The sequence below is a fragment of the Arvicanthis niloticus genome, chromosome 1, assembly GCF_011762505.2.
Source record: "Arvicanthis niloticus isolate mArvNil1 chromosome 1, mArvNil1.pat.X, whole genome shotgun sequence".
Classification (NCBI taxonomy): Eukaryota; Metazoa; Chordata; class Mammalia; order Rodentia; family Muridae; genus Arvicanthis; species Arvicanthis niloticus.
This window is the reverse complement of record NC_047658.1, coordinates 132,295,156-132,316,553: the sequence shown is the minus strand read 5'-3', so window position 1 is coordinate 132,316,553 and position 21,398 is coordinate 132,295,156. Positions and strand designations below refer to the sequence as shown.

The window sequence follows — 21,398 nt, the reverse complement described above, 5'->3', positions numbered from 1 at the left end:
TCCCAGGGTGTCACACACCAGTGCTCTCTGAAGTTTTGATGACAATGAACCTTTTCCTGAAACCAGCCTTTGAGGTCAGAATATCCCTCAGGGTGCTCCATGCATTCTGGTCTAGTCCACCTACACTGTACCCTGCCTGGAACTTATGAGAGGATAGACCCTGCCTATGCATGCCCCTCTTGTCAGTCCTGCAACAAGGCCAGGCCATATCTCCTTTAGAGCAGTGTGAACAGAAGAGACCTTTTTTCCAAGCCTCATGACAGAATCTCCAGTTGCCAGCATGTCCAAAAAGACCTAGTGGTTGTAAGAACAGAACGTGGAGGAGCCGAACGTTAGGGCCTGACCTTGATTTAGGGTCAGGTTTAACTTAAGGTTTAGAAATCTTAAATATTAAAAAAAAAAAAAAAAAGAGACATGCTGCTCTCATTTGACACGTGTAGTTCAAAACAAAAGCAGAACTAGCTTTTAAAGGAGTGTAAGGAGATATAACATTTAAGTCTCTTCCTACTGATGTTATCCCGTTTTTCTAAAATTAAGATACAACTCTTATCAGGTTTACGTTGAGCCTCTTCTTTGCTGTGCCCCAGGCACATGTTTAACCAGTTGTTGGTTAACCCTGTACTATTTACGTCTACAAATCATCAAATCTTGCTGGATCTTGTTTACTCAGCCTCAGAAAGCATGAATGAATTTGTGCTGGTCATACAAGTACAGAAGTCACAGCTCCTCTTGCCAGATGATGGGTTTGACAGGCTGCGGTCAGCACAATCTGGCTTTTCTAACATCTTTGGTCCAGCCCAGCTGGACAAAATTTCAGTGCCTTTTCGTAGAAAGCTGCACAAGTAAATCATTGGCTTGGCTCATAAACAGGAGTGTATCACAGAAAATAGATGCTAAACAGGGAAACTGGTCAGTGGCTGAGACCTTCGGCAGAAAGCCCTGGACTTCTGCTCACATGAGAATAAAAGATTCTCTGGATAATTAGTAACTTTTTTAAAAAATGGAATTAACCTGCCATTAGCATCTAACTGGGTCTAAGGAGGCTTCCCTTGGAGCTGATAACCTGAATCTCACAAGAAGCCTCCAGCCCTTGTGAATTTTCATACTGTGCTATGGAGAAGAAGGCTTTGAACTGAACTTAAGAGTCTACCAGCTCAATTTTACCATCCTATAGAGCTCCCACATCCACAGAGAATTCGGAGCAAATTCACAGTCTCCCTGACTAGGGGCAAGGTGTACTGAGTTGGGCTTGCTCGGTGATCCATTTTATCTAAGAAGCTGTGCTATTTGTAGGGCATTTCTAACCCATGAACAGTGACACTAGAGTGGGTAGGAGATGGAAGATGGGTTCATTGAAGGAAGAATTTCCAAATTTTTGTCTCTATTGCTGGCCACCAGGCTTGTGCTCATTAAACTTACAGAGATGAACAGGAAAATCAGTCTCTTAGAGCAGGGGCCAGCAAGCATACTCCATAAAGGTCCCTTAGTAAATCATAGGGCTTTGCTAGCTGCATTCGTTTGCAAGAGCTGGTGTAATAGGGCACCATAGACTGCTGGGTTGAACAAGAGAAACTCACCATGTCACAATTCTGGATCGTTCAAGAGCCAGGTATCAAAAAGGGTTGTTTCCTTAGAAAGGCTGAGAAGCATCTATCTAGGGACTCTGAGGAAACGGGCTGTTTGAGCCTTCCGTTCTTGGTTGAATATAGCTGTCTTCTCTACCTCTGGCATTATTTCCTCTCCATGTGTCTCTGTGTCCAAATCTGCTCTTTGTATAAGAACATTAGTCATGGTACTCAGCTTTCCATCACTGTGACAAAATACCCATGACAGTCAACTTATAAGGAGGAAAGGTTTGGGCTCCTGGTTCTAGAGGCTTTAGTCCACAGTTGGTTGACTCTACTGCCTTCAAGCAGAGGCAGCATATCAGTATGGGAAATGCATGGCAGAGAAAAACTGCTTCCCTCATGGTGGTCAGGAAGCAAAAGGAACAGGAGGGGCTACTGTCAAAATAGTCCCTTTAGTGGCAAGTGCTTGGTGTTCTTTCTTTTACTATAGACTCTACTTCCTATTAGTGCCATAGACTAAGACTGAGGTTCTAAAAAAATAGGCATTTGGCAGACATTTGAAATTCAAATAATAGCACAATAATGGAATTAGTGGTCTTGGTTTAGCTTGATGACTTCTGTCTCCAAGTAAGGTGGCACCGGCAGTTGGAACTCCAATGTAGGATGTTGGGGGAGGCAGGCCCAATTCAACCCCAGACACTATTCACATGGTCTGTGTGCAGCTTCTTGACTGCTACCAAAGCAAACCCAGGTATATCCAAGCAAAACAGTGAGCATAGGATCCCAAGAGAATCATGTTTATGGGATCAAAACTTAAATTTCCAATTTTATCATGTCAGGATGTCTTTGGATAATTTAAAAAAATCAGTTAATGGCATAAAATCATTTTTAGTTCATAGGCTATCCCCAAACTGAGTGGAGGCAAGGTTCAGACCAAGGACTGCATCACGTGAGTCTTCGCCTCACAGCTTCTGAGCTTGACAGCTACATAGGTTCCAGTTACACTAGTGATGCGTGGATCCAAATGTCTTTGTCTAAAGATGTTATTTAATAAAAGATAAAATTACAGGGCTGGGAAGATGGTTCAGTGGTTAAGAGCACTGGCTGCTCTTCCAGGTGACCTGGGTTCAATTCTCAGCATCTACATGACAATTCACAGCTGTCTGTGACTATAGTCCCAGGGGATCCAATAACCCTCTTCTGGTCTCTGCGGGTACTGCAAGTGTGTGGTACACAGACATAGGTTCAGGCAATACTAATACAAGTAAAAATAAGTAAAATAATACAAGTAAAAAAAAGCAAAATTACAGTAGTATTTATGTGTGTTTGTGAATCTGAATAAATTTCAAGATTTTATAAAACTCTAGAAAATTGGCCTAATGAGATAAATCTTCTTAGCTTTTGACTATAACCAAACATAGAAATGTTTTAAAATATGTTTGTTTTTTGAAGTCTAATTTTTTAAGGTATCTTGTTTCCTATTGTAAAGTTGCTGCTGCTGCTGCTGCTGCTGCTTCTTCTTCTTCTTCTTCTTCTTCTTCTTCTTCTTCTTCTTCTTCTTCTTCTTCTTCTTCTTCTTCTTCTTCTTCCTCTTCGTCTTCCTCTTCCTCTTCCTCTTCCTCCTCTTCCTCCCCCTCTTTCTCTTCCTCCTCCTCTTCTTCCTCTTCTTCTTCCTCTTCCTCCTCTGCCTTCTCTTCCTCCTCTCCCTCTTCCTTCTTCTTTTCCTCCTCCTTAACCCCCTTCTTCCTCTTTTTCTCTTCTTCTTTTTCTTCTCTTTAAGCAGTTGCTTCGACATGATTTTTAGAGAAAAAATATTTTACCTATGCCAGAAGAAAAGGGTTAAATGGGATGGAGAAAGAAAAGTCTAGTTGCTATCTGTGTCAAACTGTTAGAAGATAGACAGGCACTTCAGCAGCTGCCCAAGCTACACTAGTGTGAACAAACTTCCCTTGTTGGATCTTGAGGAACAGACTCCTTAAGTGGCAACTCCCAGACTCACTTCCACAGTCAGTATCCCCCACAGCAATGAGTCTGTCCCTGCTTTCTATCCTTTGCTTTTAGGCACTGTAGCTTGGGAGCTACAGTCAGGATGGCCAGTGTGGTGTGTCCAGAATGCTGAGACACTTTGATGATGTAGTCCTGAGATCCTGCAGCTGGATGTGTCCTGCTGTCCTTCAGTCTGTGGTTGTTTGTATCAGTGACACAAGCTGTTCACTTCCACTTGTGTTAACATTGTCTAATTCATACCAACAGGAGTCAGGATTTGCAGTTATCGAAAATTCACTTTTAACAAGTAAAAGTGATGAGGAATTACAAAACATTTATATTTATTGTTTATCTATGACCTGGAAATTTCATGCCTAAAGGATCCTTGATCTGTGGCAACAGGCGCTGCTTAGAACTGCAGACTCAGGCCCTCTCAGACCTACTGAAGAGATCTGTACTGTCATAAGCTTGCAGGTGACTCATGTGTACTTAAAAGTCAGAGAAGCCTTCAGTAGATGACCTTTGAGATCCTTATTTTTGCCTCTGCTTAGGAGGATTGGCTTTCCTTCCAGATAAATCCTCAAATGCCAACCCAACTACCGTGTACTTCCGGGGTTACTTAGCCTCTGCTGTTCTTTCCTGGAACATTACCAAGAGCACAGAGAACAACCCAAGGAAAAAATTATTTCTGAGGCTCTTGGAAGATTTATTCCTGCTTTTCAGGTCAATTCACAAAAAGGGAAACAAGAACTTTGTGTCTCCATAGAAACCTTACCTCGGTGTCAATCCACAAGCGAGCTTGTTTTCTTTGTATCCTGTCTTAGCTAAGCTGAGAGATTCGAAATAAGCCCTGGGTGAAGTGAAGAAACTTCTAATTTGATGTTTTTCCAAGACGTGGAAGTCTTGCTAAATTTGTTGGTAGACAGTCTAGCACAACTTGCATTACTAGGAGAAGGGCAATTATTTAAAACACTTAGGATTTGTATGACAGCTGAGTCTTAAAGGCACAAAACGTGGAAAGAGCCATGCTCCTGTGACTAAGTACACATAAAATGTATAGTGGTCCTCCATGAACCCCAGTGATGGCTTTGCACTGCAGGGAAGACTCCTTTGCTGTGGGGTTCCTTCCCATCCTTTGATGCTACGGCACTGTACTACATGTACAAAAACTATAGGGATGTTCCTCCAGCTCTGAAAAATGCCGTGGAGTACCCAGAGCATCCTCCAGTCTGGTATAGAATTACTGAGAACCAACCCATCTTCCTAGCTCTTATCCTCTAGTGCTGTAAATCCAGACTAGCGGGAAGTCAAGTCTAATTCTGACCCCTTTGGTATCCAGACCTCTTCCAGCAGGCTAACCCTCTTAGAAAGCAACATCTTCTAGGTGCTACAGATGAGCACATCAGCTGTGTAAAAGGCTCTGAGGAAACAGCTGTACAGAGAGCCTGCTAACTTTTCCCCAGATAAGTAATGTTACCAGTCCAGGGTGGCCTCACCAAGGGGTGGCTTGAAAGGACACGGTGGTGCTGGGCCTCCAACATGGAGGCAGTGTAGGTCCTTGCCTAGGCCTCGGCAGTTCCTCAGGGAGGAGAAAAGAGCTGGTGCTCTCAGGGTTCTACTCAGTGGAAACTCCCCTGCTAACGAAAGCCTGGGCACCTCTGTTAAGCTCATCTCTCTCACAGTAGTTTGCCTGCTTCTTTCTTCATTTTTTTTTTTTTTTTTTTTTTTTTTTTGGTTTGCAAATATTTATTTAGTAAAATAAAATAGACAGTTCTCTTTTTTGGTTGTCTTTGTCTCCTAGTTTGAGTGTTGATAATAAGTTAAAATACATATATTCCAGAGGAAATGATTGACCTATCTAGTGACATCCAAACATCACTTTGTAGTTTAATCACTCCTTATTTTTACCTATCTCTATATTTCTCCTTTATGTCCTATGGTTCATCTGTACTAAATACCCATATTCTAATATCACCATCCCCAGATCTTTAAAACCTTGATATTGTAATGTTTTGATTTACAAAGAACATTTCCATCACCCTATAGCTTTTTAATTATCCACTCATGGAAGTAGAATGTTTGACATGAAAGTAGATAGATTTTTTTTTCTCACTTACAAAATCCTCAAAGAATAAATATAAATATTATTTATCCCTGAGAGAAGACTCAAAGACTATCTCATAGTGCTTTCTCAGTTTCGGTGTGTGTGTGGGGGGGGGGAGGACTGGAGGTTGTAGATGACAGTTCTATGCCTGAGGAGAAGTCATCTCAGAGTGGTCTATGCTGAGAGTTTACACCATTGGAACAGTGCGGCGGGGAGGGGATCTCGGTTCCTCCCCCTCTACAGGTTTCCCAGCTCCATATATAACCTGTCAGCCTACCCTAGTGGCTGAGAATCTATGTTGGAAAAAGAGAAAAAAATAAAATAAAATCAGAATGTCCTAGATCTTTGGGTATGTAATTATCCAGGTATAGTCCCTGCTTACTCATTGGTCATGCATACTGGTGTTATTTTAGTGCCCCTGTTTAATTATTGCTTGTTCATGGTAGCAAGCCCAGATACCCACTAACAGGAGTGAGTTTAAGACACTAGAGTGGGATGGGTTTGGGGGACTGTGGTCTCTCTCAAGTTATATTAATACATGGCATCAGGGTTGCTAGATTTTTCTAGTTTTAAAAGAATTTAAATATTTGGATTTTTATGGCAGTAATATAATCACAAAATAGAGCAAACCTTGTATAAAAGGGTTCTAGCTTCTGGTAGAAATAGTCTGGGTAATTCAAACTCTTTGGAATTAAGACTGTAAAAACAAAACCTGAAAGATATGCATCAAAGCATCCTTTTAGAGGCATTTATCCCCACTAGTCCCATAGGCAGGAACAGAAACAAGGAGATGGAGCTTCAGAAATGAGCCAGGACCCTTTCTGTCTAGAACTACACAGGGAATAGATGACAGGTGCCATTACAGGACAGGACAGCCTGCTCCATTACAATTCAGCTCTGCTATGAAGAGGATTAGTCAAAGAGGCTTCAGCGAAGCAGACCTGTGACAGCTCAATGTGGTTGAAGAAAAAATAGGGAGAGTTACATTCCCACCAAAGCAAGAGATATTCACAGCAACCCCTGTTCCAGGGGTAACACAAAGGGAGCCATGATGAAGGCGGGGAGCAAAGAGTCACATGTCCAAGACCCACTGGATCCCCAGGAGTCTCACAGAACGAAATGAAGGAAGGTGTAGCGACTGTGCCTTGTGGCACGTCTATAACATCTTCAAACAAGATGGACAGCAACCAGCAAAAGTTTGCAAGTCACCTAAACTATCAAGTACCAGAATCAACAGACCTTATATACATCCAAAAGAGACCTACAGGTGTGAAAGTTTGTCTGACAAGACTATAAAGCAATTATTTTCACTGTACTCATAGAATTCAAACACCGGATAGAAAGCCACTGGCAAATAACTAGGAAAACAAAAAAACACCGGAGATCTCAGGGGGGTCCTCCATGGTCACAAGATGGCAGGCTACAATAGACACTCCGGAGTCCATGGGTTTCCAAGAGTTTATTGTTCATGGTGAATGTAGATGGTCTGGGTACACTCCCCACCCCCCACCCCCCAGGGCAGACCTGAGTTAAATGGGGAGGAAGAAAGAGGGGAGGGGCTGAAGAAGAATGTTTAATTGGCTGTGCCCTCTGGCCTTTAGGTATCTCATTAGTATGTAAATCTCTCTAGGGCCTGAGTCCTGTAGTCACGCCCTCTACCTGTGCTCTTTGAGTGGGGCTGCATTGCCTTGAATGTGACTGAACAGTATATGTCAATGGAGTTTTATGCCACATGTTAGGAGCCTGGATTCTGGGAGGGTGGCAGAATAGATGATGCCTGTCCCTCACAAGCAATGGACACCTGTTGAGTCTCTGGGCTATTTCCAGCCAGTGCTTTGACCAAAACCGAGACCCCCTTTCTTGGCCCTACAAATAACTACAGGTTATTGTATTTTAAATCAAGGTGCTTGGGTGAGGGAGATGGCCCAGCAGTTAAAAGTATTTGCTGCTCTTGCAGAAGATTTAGTTCTCTGCAAACACAAGGTGGCTCATAAGTGTCTGTAATTCCAGTTCCAAGGGATCAAACACCCTCTTTTGGGCTCCCCAGGCACCAGGAACACATGTGGTACACACACAGAAAAACATAGACAAAACACTCAGAACCATACTTTAAAATCTTTAGAATAGAAAAGAAAGATTTTAAAATAAAAAAAAAAAAATAAGAGTTGAAATTAAAACATAATAGTTTCATCCACAACAGAAGAGATTGTTAATGAACCTAAAATATGTCTGAAGAAACTAGATACAACTCAGCTGGAGTTAGTGGGGGGAAATAGAAGAGAGGGTGTGAGACAGGAAAGTTACTTCAACAATTATAGTATGATTAATTGGTCCCAAAAGGAGTGGAGAAAACACTGGGGTGCAGGCAAAAGCCAGAAAATGGTTATCTGTCCATTGAAACTGGGTGGCAAAGCAGGAGGTATAATTAGTAATCAGCTCATGTCTACATATACCAGACTGAAATCACAGAAAATGAAAGACAAACAAGTAATTGACTGATTGACCACTAATTTTTTGCAGCAACACTGAAAATCAAAGGGCTGAAGTCCAACCATTTATAGTCCAGAATTCCCAAATGTAGTGAAAGTCTTCTTGTAAAAGGAATACACATGGAAAAACTCTTCTAGAAACTGACACATAAAAGTAGTGCATCAGCTGACCCACACAATTAGGGGCCCCCCAAGATAGTGTTGGGCAGAGGGACATTATCGCAGATGGACTTTGGATTGAAGTGCAACAAGGAATAAAAGCAAGTGTGCAGTGTCCTGCCTGGTTTGGTCCTGGAAACCTAATGGAAGATAGGACAGACAGACAGAAAAGCTGGGATTGGCTGGCTGTGCTTACCCTGATGGCAGGCACCAACTGCAATAGCAACCCCAAAACCCAGCGTGTTTATTTTATACATCTGAATCAAGAAGGCAGATTTATTGTAGACAGATGAACAAGGAGGTGGCTCTATGATACACAGATGAGCAAAGAGGCAGGTTTAACTAATCTGGGTAGGGGTGAGGGTCTCTGTAGGGAGTAGTCTCAGGCTGCTGTCATCCCTGGGGAGAAAGCTGTGGTTGATAACTTCTGCACACACCACCAACATTCACACTTGGACCAGATGAAGGCTCTGCCATCCCTCTGAGTCGCACTGGGGAAGGCTTTCTCATTTCCTTGGGTCTGAGGCATTGAAGTCCTTGACATGGCTGTGCCCGTGTCAGACAATACATATTTTCTCAGGGCTCTTTACGTTCTCCACAAAAGAGATTTTTAAAGGATGAACTATAAAAATCATGTCCAAAAAAAAAAAAAAAAGTTCAGATTTTGACTGTTTTCAAACTGAGAAGTAAGCACATGTGTGTTGGGGGTGGGGAGGTGTGTGTGTGTGTGTGTGTGTGTGTGTGTGTGTGTGTGTGTCTGTGTGTCTGTGTGTCTGTGTGTGTCTGTGTGTGTCTGTGTGTGTGTATACACTCACATAACTAATATCCAAGACAGATAAGGTAGACTTTAAGGTCAAACTCATTGCTACAGATAAAGAGGGATTCTTCAAAATAAAAACCAGGCTTAATTTCTCCCAGGAAATATAAATGTAAATCTCTAAACCCAAAGACTGGAGAAGCTATAAGGAACAAAATTAAAGAAATCCTTACTAATCCTAAAATAATCCTATTCCTATTCCTGCTTTAGTAATTATTGGAGCAAACAAGCATCCTATTAGGTCTAATATAGATTACTTAAACACACCCAACTTGATGTGCATATATAGATAATTCACCAAGAGACATAAACATAATTTTTTTCATGACACAGAAACATATGTAAAAATTAACCATGGTAGAGAATGAAAGGGCTGCCGTTATCACAACGGCAATTAAGTTAGAAAGTGAGGTGAGGTAAGCACAGGACACATTTGATAAAATGCAGCAATTATTTATGGTCCACATTCTTCTGAAAGGAACTGGATGAGCCTTTAGTCTTACAGAACATTTACTGGAACATCTCAGGTACAGGCAATATGGCTATACTGCTAAAGATAGCCAGCTGACAGGCTTGCACATAACTTGGGCTATTCTCAGAAGCACAAACATCAATTTTACGTATTATTCAAGTCGATTAAATTTAATAAACGTCTGTGTGGTTATAACAGTTTACAATTCCTTTTTACTTTTATTTTACATGTATGGGTATTTTGCTTCCACTGTAACAGAAGGTTGGAGTCCCCCTGGAACTAAAGTAGAGCCATTCACAGTTATTCAATGGCTGATTTCAAATGCCATACCTGAAACAGAACCCTTTTACAGTACAGACATTCAGATAACCCTTTTTTGAAAAAGGCTCTTCTCTAGTCCAGAGACAGCTGCATTTTCCCACATGCACTGTCCTGTGCAGTGTCAGCCTCTTCCCTGAGACACAAGGGCTCTAAGGTCAGAGTGTGGGGATTTGGGCATATTGGGTACCTGGTTATCAGAGCTGTTTATACATCTGACAAAATAGACATCATTTCCATCAGTGATCCCTTTACTGACCTCAACTACATGGTCTACATGTTCCAGTAGGTCTCTAACCATGGCAAGTTCAACAGCACAGTCAAGGTTGAAAATGGGACGCTTGTCATCAATGGGAAGGCCATCACCATATTCCAGGAGCAAGATGCCAGTAACATCAAATGGGGAGAGGCTGGTACTGAGTATGTTGTAGAGTCTATTGGTATTTTCACCACTGTGGAGAAGGCCTGGAACACTTGAAGGGTGGGGCCAAAATGGTCACCATCTCTGCTCCTTCTGCTGTATTTGTGATGGGTGTGAACTATGCGAAATATGACAGCTCACTCAAGATTGTCAACATGCAATCCTGCTTAGTAGCCCCAGGCCCCCCACACCCCCCGCCAAGGTCATCCATGACAACTTTGGCATTATGGAAAGACTCATGACCACAGTCCATGGTCTCACTGCCACCCAGAAGACTGTGGATGGCCCCTCTGGGAAAATGTGGCATGATGGCCATGAGGCTGCCCAGAACATCGTTCCTGTATCTATTGGTACTGCCAAGCCTGTGGGCAAGGTCATCCTAGAGCTGAAGGGGAAGCTCACTGGCATGGCAGCCTTCTATATAACTACTCCCAATGTGTCCGACATGAATCTGACATGCCACCTGGAGCTGTTAAATATTATGACATCAAGAAAGTGGTGAGGCAGGCTCACCACTACAGAACCCACTACAGGGCATTCTAGGCTATAATGAAGAGCAGGATATCTCCTGTGACTCTTCCACCTTTGATGCTGGGGCTGGCATCAAAGGTACTCTTAGTAACAACTTGGTAAATAGCATTTCCTGGTATGACAGTGAATACAGATACAGCAACAGGGTGGTGGACCTCATGGCCTCCATGGCTTCCAAGGAGTAAGAAGCCCTGGACCACCCACCCCAGCAAGAACACAAGACACAACATCGAGAAAGAGGCCGTGGGCTGCTGAGACATCCCTGTCCCAACTCAGCCCCAGACACTGAGCGTCTCTCTCACAGCGTCCATCCCAGATCTCCAGAATAAGGGAGGGGCTTAGGAAGCCTTACTCTCTTGAATACCATCAATAAAGTTCACTGCACCCCTGCCAAATCCCAAAACTAAAACAACCAAAAACAACAAAGAGTTCAGAAAAGGAAAACTTCCCTATGTATGAATTGAGGGGTCATCTGTGCTAGCAGCTGCCCAAACTTGAGGTTCAGATCAGAGCACTAACAAGCCCTGTGACTTCCTGCATGTTAACACAATGCCTCTGGATCTCAGTTTCCTCATCTAAAAAGCAACATAGTACCATCCCTTCAAAGCCCGTTTTTAAGATCAGTTTGGCAAACTCTACTGGCTGGTTTTGTGTGCCAACTTGACACAAGCTGGAGAAAGGAGCCCCTCTTGAGGAAAGGCCTCCATGAGATCCAGCTGTAAGGCATTTTCTCAATTAGTGATCAAGGGCGGGAGGGCCCATTGTGGGTAATGCCATCCCTGGGCTGGTAGCCCTGGGTTCTATAAGAAAGCAAGCCAGTAAGTAACATCCCTCCATGACCTCTGCATCAGCTCCTTCTTCCTGACCTGCTTGAGTTCCAGTCCTGACAGCCTTTGGTGATGAACAGCAATGTTGAAGTATAAGCTGAATAAACCCTTTCCTCCCCAACTTGCTTCTTGGTCATGATGTTTCATGCAGGAATAGAAACCCTGACTAAGATACACATGGATTCAGAATGGTGTTGGATTCATAGTGGATACTCAGTGTCCACTACCAAAAACTGTTCATGATGAATCGAAACTTCAGAATCCAAAATCAAAGCCAGTATTTCAGTTTGTATTGCCTGTGAGTTAGACCCAGCCAGGAGATCATTTCTGGTGTCCAGATCTGCTTAGGCAAGAGAGAGAGAGAAGATACTGCATGTGTGGAGTTCCCACTGTGCATTTATACATGTACTTGGGTGAAGCCTCCTGGGCAACTCATCGATAGAGCCCCAACTACAGGGTAGGATGTTGCTGAGAAACAGGCTGTGTATATCTGCCTGCCTGGCAACCACTGTGCCAGCTTGCTTTTGAATGTTGTCAGCTGTGGAATGTGTTGACCAAGAGGCCCCCTGCCATGTGATGAGTTGAGAAAAAGATCCCTTCATCCAGGCTCATTAGCAGGAATCTGAAAGAACAGCTCTGAATTGTGGCCTGGTGTCAACTTAAAGGCAGACAGGGTATGGCGTTCAGGTCTGAATACTAATTGATGGTCTATAGAAAAAAGAACATCCTGTATCTGAGAGCTACTTGATGCTTGTAAAAGTATCATGACTTAAATCTGCCTGGGAGCGTTTGATAATAATATTATTAATGCATGAATATCTACCATTAATTGAATGTTTACTATGTGACAGGCACTGTCATATATCATCTTGTTTCATGCTCCTGACTCTATGCAGCAAGAGCTATTATTAGATTCCAATTTGAAAAGTAATGCACAAGAGATTAAATACCCTGTCCAGTTTGTGCTAGAGGTAGAAATAAAGCCAGGCTCCACTGATGTAGGCAGTCAATGCACTTACTGTAGAGTCTCCTGTATCATCCAGCCAGCTCTTAACTCTTACCTGACCTAACAGAATACTGTGACCTTGGCTGTCATTATCAGCTGATGTTACTTAACAAGTTTCCTCACCCCACGAACCAGGTATTTACAGGGCTCTGGTATAGTTTTCCCCTCATACCCAGCTCTATGATGTCAGTGTGTGATGGGAAAACTGATGGTGAGTTACTCAAATGGCTGGAGCTGAGATCTTCATATTCATGCTTTAGTTGTATGTCAGCCTTCTTAACCACTAAGGGCTTGCCATTCTGACAGGTGTGAGATGGAATCCCAGAGTCATTCGGATTTGCACTTCCCTGATGGCTAAGGATGTTGAACTTTCCTTCAAGAGTTTCTTGGCCATTTGAGATTCCTTGGTTGAGAACTCTCTGTTTAGATCTGTACCCCATTTTTAAATTTTGTTTGTTGATGTCTACTTTCTTGAGTTCCTTATATGTATTGGAAATTAGCCCTCTGTCAGATGTAGAGTTTGTGAAAATCTTTTCCCATTCTGTAGGCTGTAATTTTGGAAGACCAAAACTTTTAGCACATTGTTCATTGGGAGATATTTAGCCCTGACCTGTAGCAGGGATCTTCAGAGTATCCAGTATAATAAAGATGGATCCAGGCCTAAAAGAAAGTACGTCAACAGCAGAGTCTCCAGTGCATTGCCTCATTCCTCATAACTCCTGATTGAAAATTGCTTTTGAGATGGAGTTTTCTGTTACACAGTAGTGACTAGTGTCGTCAGCAGTCAAGATGAGCTGAGTGCTATGGAAAATACCAACTCCAAAAATCTTAGTATGCTGCTTATGAAAATAAAGTCCATATGGCTCAGTTTGGGAGTCTCAAAGCCCAAGATCTGGCAGTCTGATTTGTTCTGCCTCTGGGGAAGGCCTAACGGAAGATAGTATCATAGCAGGTTCAGGCATCAAATGAAGGGATCCTATCTCTACACAGGAAGCCAGAGAAGCTGTGTTCCCATAGTCCCTTTGAGGGCATACCACCATCTAGCTTAAGGACCTAACACTAGGCCTATTCTTTAAAGGCCTACTGTCTCCCAACATTTAAAGGCCCAGCATCTCCCAAAGTTTAGCCAAGGATAAACCTTTAATCCATAACTCCCCAGGGGCAAGCTCAAACCATGTCTAAACAATAGCTTGGGTTTTGTAGCCCTAAATCTTATGCAGGGAGGGCATTTCTGGCCAAAAACTTTCAAGTATATGTTTACTGTGCAGTTGCACTCAGCATGTGTACACTTCACACTACTGACACACCCAACATATCATAGCAAAGGCCAATTTCTCAGGAAGAGACATGATGAATGCAGGGCATGGTCCTCTTGGCAATCCCTGGGGTCAGAAATCCAAATGGCAGGCTGACAACTCACCAGAGCCAAAAGGGCAGTTAAGACACAACAATAGAAAGCTGCAGTTTTGAACTAGAATCCACGGTAGAGGCATTCATTTGCCGTTTGGGACAGCATGTGTTGAGTTTATAATAAAAGACCGTATAGCATACCTAGTAGCTGTTTGACTACCTAGCTTGCATGTTCCAACTCCTTTTTGGGTTTTTAATGGTAACGACCACTTATATATCTGCCCTGTGTGCCTGGGACAGTCCTGTTTCTCCCTCCCAGCTCACTTAGCCTCACACCTCTGTGCTTCTATTCCATGAAAGAAAAAAATGATAACTAATGAGGTGTAAATGACTTACTCAGACCACATAGTTCATGAAAGGTAAAGCCAGGCAATTCAGGGAAGTTTGGATCAGAGTCCATTTAACCATTATCCTGTTCTGCCTGTCCTAGGGTAAAGAACACAATGCTTCAAAAGAGGGTCTCAGACCTCTGTATCTATCAGGATCACTTGGGAAGCTTTTCAGAGTCACACACTCCAGGATTCATAGGAGCACAAACACTCTCTCCCTGACCAGAACCCACAACAGTATCCCTGGGTGATTCTTGGCTGATCCTTGGGTCCAGGCTGCTGGACAACCTCAGCTGAGCCATGAATGCTTTGGCTTCGTTTTTAAGGAACATTTACAAGCAGAGCACCCAGCTGAAGCATGTCAGTGTTGTAGCCACAGAAACTTGGATTGCTGTAACTGATGGAGTAACCTGTATCACACCTTCTGCAGCATGGCAGATGAGAGAAAGAAAAGACTCAGACTAACAAACTCTACAGATTATAGCTCTCGCTCTCTCTCTCTCTCTCTCTCTCTCTCTCTCTCTCTCTCTCTCTCAACTTCTGGCTTCAATCTTTTAGATCGATTTCTTTTTAAAAATTTTTGTGAGAGGTAGGGAGTCATCTCCCAAGAAACTAGCAAGTATATTCTGCACAAAGAAAAAAATTGAAGTGTGCTATGGAAATAACCAGTGAATAGATGCACAAGAATGTAGTGGGCATCTTTGGAAGGTCACACAGCGATCTAAACCAGTTGGAAATTCCCCATCCCTTTTCAGTGCACTTGGTGGAATGAAAAGCGAGGTGGGTACAGGCAGAGAAGAGAGGAGGGAGAAGTTGTGAGCAGGGAACTACTCCCATGAGGCATAAGGTGGGAACTTGTGCAGGCTAGTTTGGATCTACACAGCAGGACACTGAAAGGTGAGAAGCCCCAAGTCCTCCAGCCACTAGCAGAACCCATAGAGCTGGCCAGCCTATTCATTTCCTCCCCAGCCCCATGATCTCTCTCCGGGACTCCACATGTGGGGCCAAATGGAATTCACATTTGAATAAATAGGACAGCCATCTTCATGATTCTCATATTTTCATTAGGTTTGTAATACAAATGCCATCTCTTGGCTAAAGGCCCAGATCTATGGCAAAAGTGGGGAAGGGGGAGAGAAGGAGGCAGAGGGCACCTGCCCTCTTGGCTTTTGAGGGTGGCTTGGTTTCACTTTGGTGAATCTCCCTGGGAGTATTCCCTCTACTTTAATCTGGAGGGGGATTTTCCCTCAGAAGCATTTTTATGGAGGCCTGTTTTGTTATTTGATTCTTTCTGTGCTGAGCTCTAACTTCTGATTTATCTATAGGCATTTTTTTTCTTGTCCACTTTGATTGATTTTAGGTACATTAGAATAAAGATAGATGCATGACATGAAGTAGGGGGGAGAGGCTAAGGGTTATTAGCACATCAGGAGCCTGGCAGCCACCTGGAGTGAGAATGGCCGACCACTGTTTGAGAAGCCATCTGAGACTTGTACAACAGAAGATCACTTGCAGAAAGCAGCTTGGGGTAACAAGGTTGGGAGAAGATGATTATCACCTGTGAACCATGGATGCTAGGAAGCTGTAGATGCTAGAGGAAATTCCAGGAGGAGGAGGGTATGGGTGAAGAGCTACTGTGGGAATAGGGCCAGAGGATTCTATGCCAGCAGGTTGGAAAGGAAGAGAGACTCTGAAGAGTGCTTTTGCCACACTAACGGTGAGTGTGGTACAGGTGTAGCACACTGATCCCCAAATCCCAAGGCCTAAAATGTTCCCAATTTCAAAACTGTTTGAGCCCAATGTGCTACATGTGGAAAATTCTACCCTTGGACTCATGTGATATGGTCCCAGTGAAAATGAAGATGTATTGAGAATATTGTACAGGGCTGGAGAGATGGCTCAGTGGTTAAGAGCACTGACTGCTCTTCCAGAGGTCCCAAGTTCAATTCCCCTCACCCACATGGTGAATCATAACCATCTGTAATGGGATCCATTGCCACCTTCTGGAAGAGACTGACAGTGAACTCACATGCATGAAATGAACAATAAAATTAAAAATTAAAAAAGAGAGAACATTGTAAAAAAAAATTACCTTGGGTTATATGTCACAAAAAGCATGTATGAGAAAAATGGATTTTGTCTTTTGATGTGGTTTCCACCCCAAGATTTTTTGTTAAGTATGCATATATCCCCAAATGAATAGAAAAAAAAAAAGCAAAGAAACTGGAAACATGACTCCAAGTACTTTGAGTGAGGGCTGGCCAGTTAACATAGGAAAGGTAAAGGTGTCACCATGATCTGCTTTTGTGAGCTGGACTGATTGCCACTGATGGCCTCACCACCTGATGTAATCAGAGTAGAAGACAATTCATCTCTTTAGTACCAAGAGACTTCAGAGAAGTCACTAAGTGCATACATGTCCTGATGTATACATGTCCTGATGTATACATGTCCTGGTGATGCATGTCCTAGTGCATACATGTCCTGATGCATACATGTCCTGGTGCATACATGTCCTGGAGCATACATGTCTTGATGCATACATGTCCTGATGCATACATGTTCTGGTGCATGCATGTCCTAGTGCATACATGTCCTGGAGCATACATGTCCTGATGCATACATGTCCTGATGCATACATGTCCTGATGCATACATGTCCTGATGCATACATGTCCTGATGCATACATGTCTTGCTTACTGTGTCCTTCACAGTGCATGTGTGATTTGTGTGCTCATTTCCAGTCATTTAGGTTTGGGCCAGGACATTTTTCTTTGAATATGAGTACACTGTTTAAAATTGTGAGTCTGTTTCATCCTCTCTAATGTCCAGCTTTTATTCCTATTTACTTAGTGCCAATAGAACCTGTAAAAGGAAAGCTTTTTTGACACCCACCCTTGCTCTGAAATAATGACATAGAACCCTGGTATATTTATTAAAAGCTTTGGGCTCTAAGCTGGGCAGGTTCTGAGCTGTTCTAACCCAACTATGCTTGCCTGATCTCCTTCCCAGCCACGTGATCTGTGACCTGCTGCCTTAGTCTTGATCTGGCATCTTCGACTTCATTCAGTCAGCCCACCTGAGACTCTCCATTACTCTCGGGGCATGGAAGTTCCACCTTATCCTCCCTGCCCAGCTGTAGGCTAATTGGCTCTTGATTTAACCAATCAGGAGGTGATGGAAAATAATGTTTTACAAAATACTGAGTTATACCAAAGTCAAGACTTCAACCAGATCTCTGGACACAGAAACCAGCATCTGAATACGCAGTGCACAAAAACATCTCCCAAAAGGAACCTAAATGTAACTGTGAAGCAAGGCAGCTGAAGAATCCTTTTAAGGTTTTGTTTTGTTTTGTTTTAATTTCTCACCAATATTTCACATCTCATGCTCATCTATTTCAACAAACCATCATTCTCTATTGTCTCTAGATCACTGAATTTCATTTTTTATAGTAAACCTCTCTATATGTGTACTCACATCTTACTGTTTATTTTGGTAATTATATTGGAATAATTTAATTCAATTATTTGAGTGAAGTGAAATTACTTGTGGTTGTTCATTATGGAGGTTGTACAATTTAATTATATTAAATACCCCCTAAAGTAATACCTTACTAGACATGTCCCCAGATTAATATGTCCACTGCTCTGATTATGATAATCTTTGGCTCCAAGGACAGTAATGGCCCCCATTGCATAGTGAATTAAATCGGTGAGCTCCACCCTAGCATGTAGATCCCCTCACATCAGACTGGCTTTTGATCTCTTAGGATTCTCTGACTACTCAGTATGTTGAGAATACCTGAGCTATCTGTGCCCTGTGCTTGTTCTTTTGTCTGACAGCAAACCTGAATACCCTGCAGTTTTGAATGCCCCTCTCTCGGCACAGACTTCATTTTCCAGAATTATAGAATCTTTACTTATTTCTTTATTCCACTACTGCCCAACTTTTCTGCATCAAGACCTCTGTTTTGAATTTTGTCTCTAAATTGACTCACTCTATGCTTACATGTAAGTTTACACGAACAATCCACACTGAAACAATATCGTTTGGTAAGCAGGAGTACATTGCACACATAGATTTAGTAAAAATATAATGAGAATGTCCTCAGGTGAGGTGACTCTTAAGGCAAAGTGCAGAAGGTCAGCGTGATCAGAGTTTCTTGTTTATGGGGGTGACAGGACTGAAGAATGCAGACAGACCAGCTGCCCACTGCTTCGTAATTTATGTCTTATGGGTGTGTCTGGGGTATGCACTCAGCTCTTCAGAAACCAGATAAGCAATGGAAGGAAAATCAAGGAGTGATGCTTGGTCCTTTGCTGACCTGTGTTCCAAAGCTCTTTAAGCCAACCCCACCCCTCTGAGAATACTGAAGACGCTCAGTAGCCAGTATGGTATAGGACAGGAAGATAGATCCACTCGTTCAGCAGTAGCACGACGCCATCTTCCCCGAATGTTCTCAGAATGGTGGGAAAACATGGGTTGAGCTTTACCCTCACACTGAATGTGGGCCAGGGTTTGGCAGGGCTGTAACTTGGAAGGGATTAATGTATCAGAGGAAGAATGGAGGTTTCCAGACTTCCCGAAGGCACAGTCTTATTTAGTAGTAGGCTTATGCACGTCCCTATCATGAGTTAATTTCTCTGGGCTTGAGTAAGACTTCATAGAGCACTTTCCTGTCCCGCTTCTGTGTCCTGCCCATTCCAGTCACTGCCTACAAACTGCAAAATGCAGTCTGAATCCACACCTCTAAGGTAGAGATCCATCCAAAGCCGGTACGGTAGCTAGCTGAATTCAAGTTTATTATCATCCTTCTTTCTTTTCCAGGCAGTGCTGAGCCCTCTCATTGCCATCGCGCTGAAAATATCCCAGATTCACGAGAGAACCGGCCGGAGAGGACCCACCGTCATCACCTGAGCGAGCACAGGGCGGAAGAGCTCTCCGAGAGATGCTTCACCATGCCTTCCTGCTTCCTGTTTGTGCCTCTTAGGACTTTGGAAAAACAAAAGCTATTTTGCTGTTGGGGGGGGGGGGTAAAAGGAGGGTGGGAAGTGGGGGGAAGTACCCCTTTTGTTTTGATTTGTCCAGTTCTTCCAAATGCAGCAGGGTCTTCATTGTCTGCCAGAGCTTCACTACTGTTTAATGCCTGGATTTCATCATGCCAAAGCACTTCCCTTTTGAAAAAGACAGGTGCCCTAGGGAACTAGTAATCACAGCTCCTGTATATTTCTGATATCTGTGAGAAAAAATTCTGAGACATGAGAGAGATGAGAGAGAGAGAGGAGCAGGAGGAAGAGGAGGAGGGAGGGAGGAAAGGAGATTAGATCCGACTCTAAGTTCTAAGGGCTTTGGGCAGGCAGACCTCACCAACATTCATTTGTATCCTTATTCAGATCTACCATGGAGAAAGGTTAGAACTTCCAGGAGACACCTCCCTCCCACCAGCCATCTAATGGCCACGCTTCCCAGCCTGCCCACATCTCTTCACCACCTCTCTTACTCTTCTAGGGTTTTCTATGATTCACAATGACACACGTCCAACAAGAAAGGGTGTTTTCCTTTCTTTTATTTTGCATGTAGTATTCATTTAGCCACCAAGCTGGCTGCATCCCTCTGAACGTAGCCGTTTCCCGGGCAGGTGGGGAAGGATTTTCTAGAAAGGACTAAAAATGAGGAAAAGGCTTTCTTGATTATGTCACAGAAACCAGTGCATGAGTCTGTATAGATCCTCCCAGGAAGAATACCAGCGCTTGTTCTGATCTTGTTCACAGTGGCTGGATGAAGGAGAGCAGAAGAGGCTGGAGTATTTAATGGTATAGTTGTGGGTCCTAAGAGACAGAGAGGTGGATTGTCACAACTGGCTTTCTTTGCCTGGGAAGGAAAGGGACCTGGCAGATCCAGCAGGCGTGTGGACTAGGGCAGAGTCCTCAGCCAGGCACGGGATGTGTTTGCTTATGTTTGTCTCCCTTGGGAACCGCAGGTTTGCTTATCACACCATTTGAGGAGATGGCCTAGTGCCCCTTTACTGTTAAGCAAGGCATGATTGCTGTCATCAGGATCAGTGCCACGAGGAATTCCCAGCAAGGTGTTTGTTTCCATTTTCTCTCTGTGCTTCTGTCAAAAACTTGCTAGGCCATTTAGTAGTCAATAAAACAGAATTTCTTTATTTTAACCTCCATACGAGACTATGGGCCTCAGCTCTTTTGTGCCTCTTGTGGCTTTGCCATTTCATCAGTGGCCACTTGTACTGATAAGTCAGCTGCTCAGAACACTGGCATGACTGTTGTTAGTTCTGATGCCTTAAACGGATTCTTAAAAATAGGACAGGGGAAAAAACAGAATTGCTCAAAATCAATTTTGGGAATCAACAAAAATTAAAATGGCATCTAGCCATTCACCATAACATGGTTTACTTTGGAATAACAGGAAGGTGGCTTTTAGCTAAGATTACTTTTTTTTAAAGTTATAGAAAGTATGTCTCGAATGGAAAACTTTTGCCTTGTGGCTTTCATTCTCATTATCTCTGGAGTAAAGGTCACCGATAACGTCTGTCTATTCATTCACTATAGTCATGTTATCAGTGTGATCTGACAGATCCTTTGGCATATCAGCTATAGCTGGGCAAGCAAATATTATTTTTCAAGTTCCTGAACTTAAATCATCTCTAGCTTTCAAGTTTAAGTTCTACTTAAACACTCTGTTTCCTTTTTTTAAAATGAATATGTAGTAGCCCAATTTATACTCACCTATTTGCTCACTCATTCATTCATTCATTCATTCAGCAAACCCTGGTTGAGTAGCTACTCCAGGCATATGTTTCTGACATAGCAGGAAGATGTTTAAAGTTATTCTTGCTCTTAGGAACTTACAATTTTGGGAGAGTTGGCTGTGACAAAAACCCAGAAGTAATTGGGGAGGTGTAAATGTTTACAACAGAGATGTAAGCATGAGCTTTGGA

General features: G+C 43.0%; 1 protein-coding gene across 1 annotated transcript in view; it reads left to right on the top strand.

Annotated features, from left to right (window-relative positions):
• The window catches only part of Pgm5 (phosphoglucomutase 5), a 178,447-nt gene extending 157,829 nt beyond the window's left edge, over nt 1–20,618 (top strand). The window contains exon 11 of the mRNA XM_034489577.2: nt 19,268–20,618. Within this exon, the coding sequence (XP_034345468.1) occupies nt 19,268–19,357 (90 nt within the window). The 3' untranslated portion in view covers nt 19,358–20,618. The remainder of the gene's footprint in view (nt 1–19,267) is intronic.
• Nucleotides 20,619–21,398: the final 780 nt, after the last annotated feature.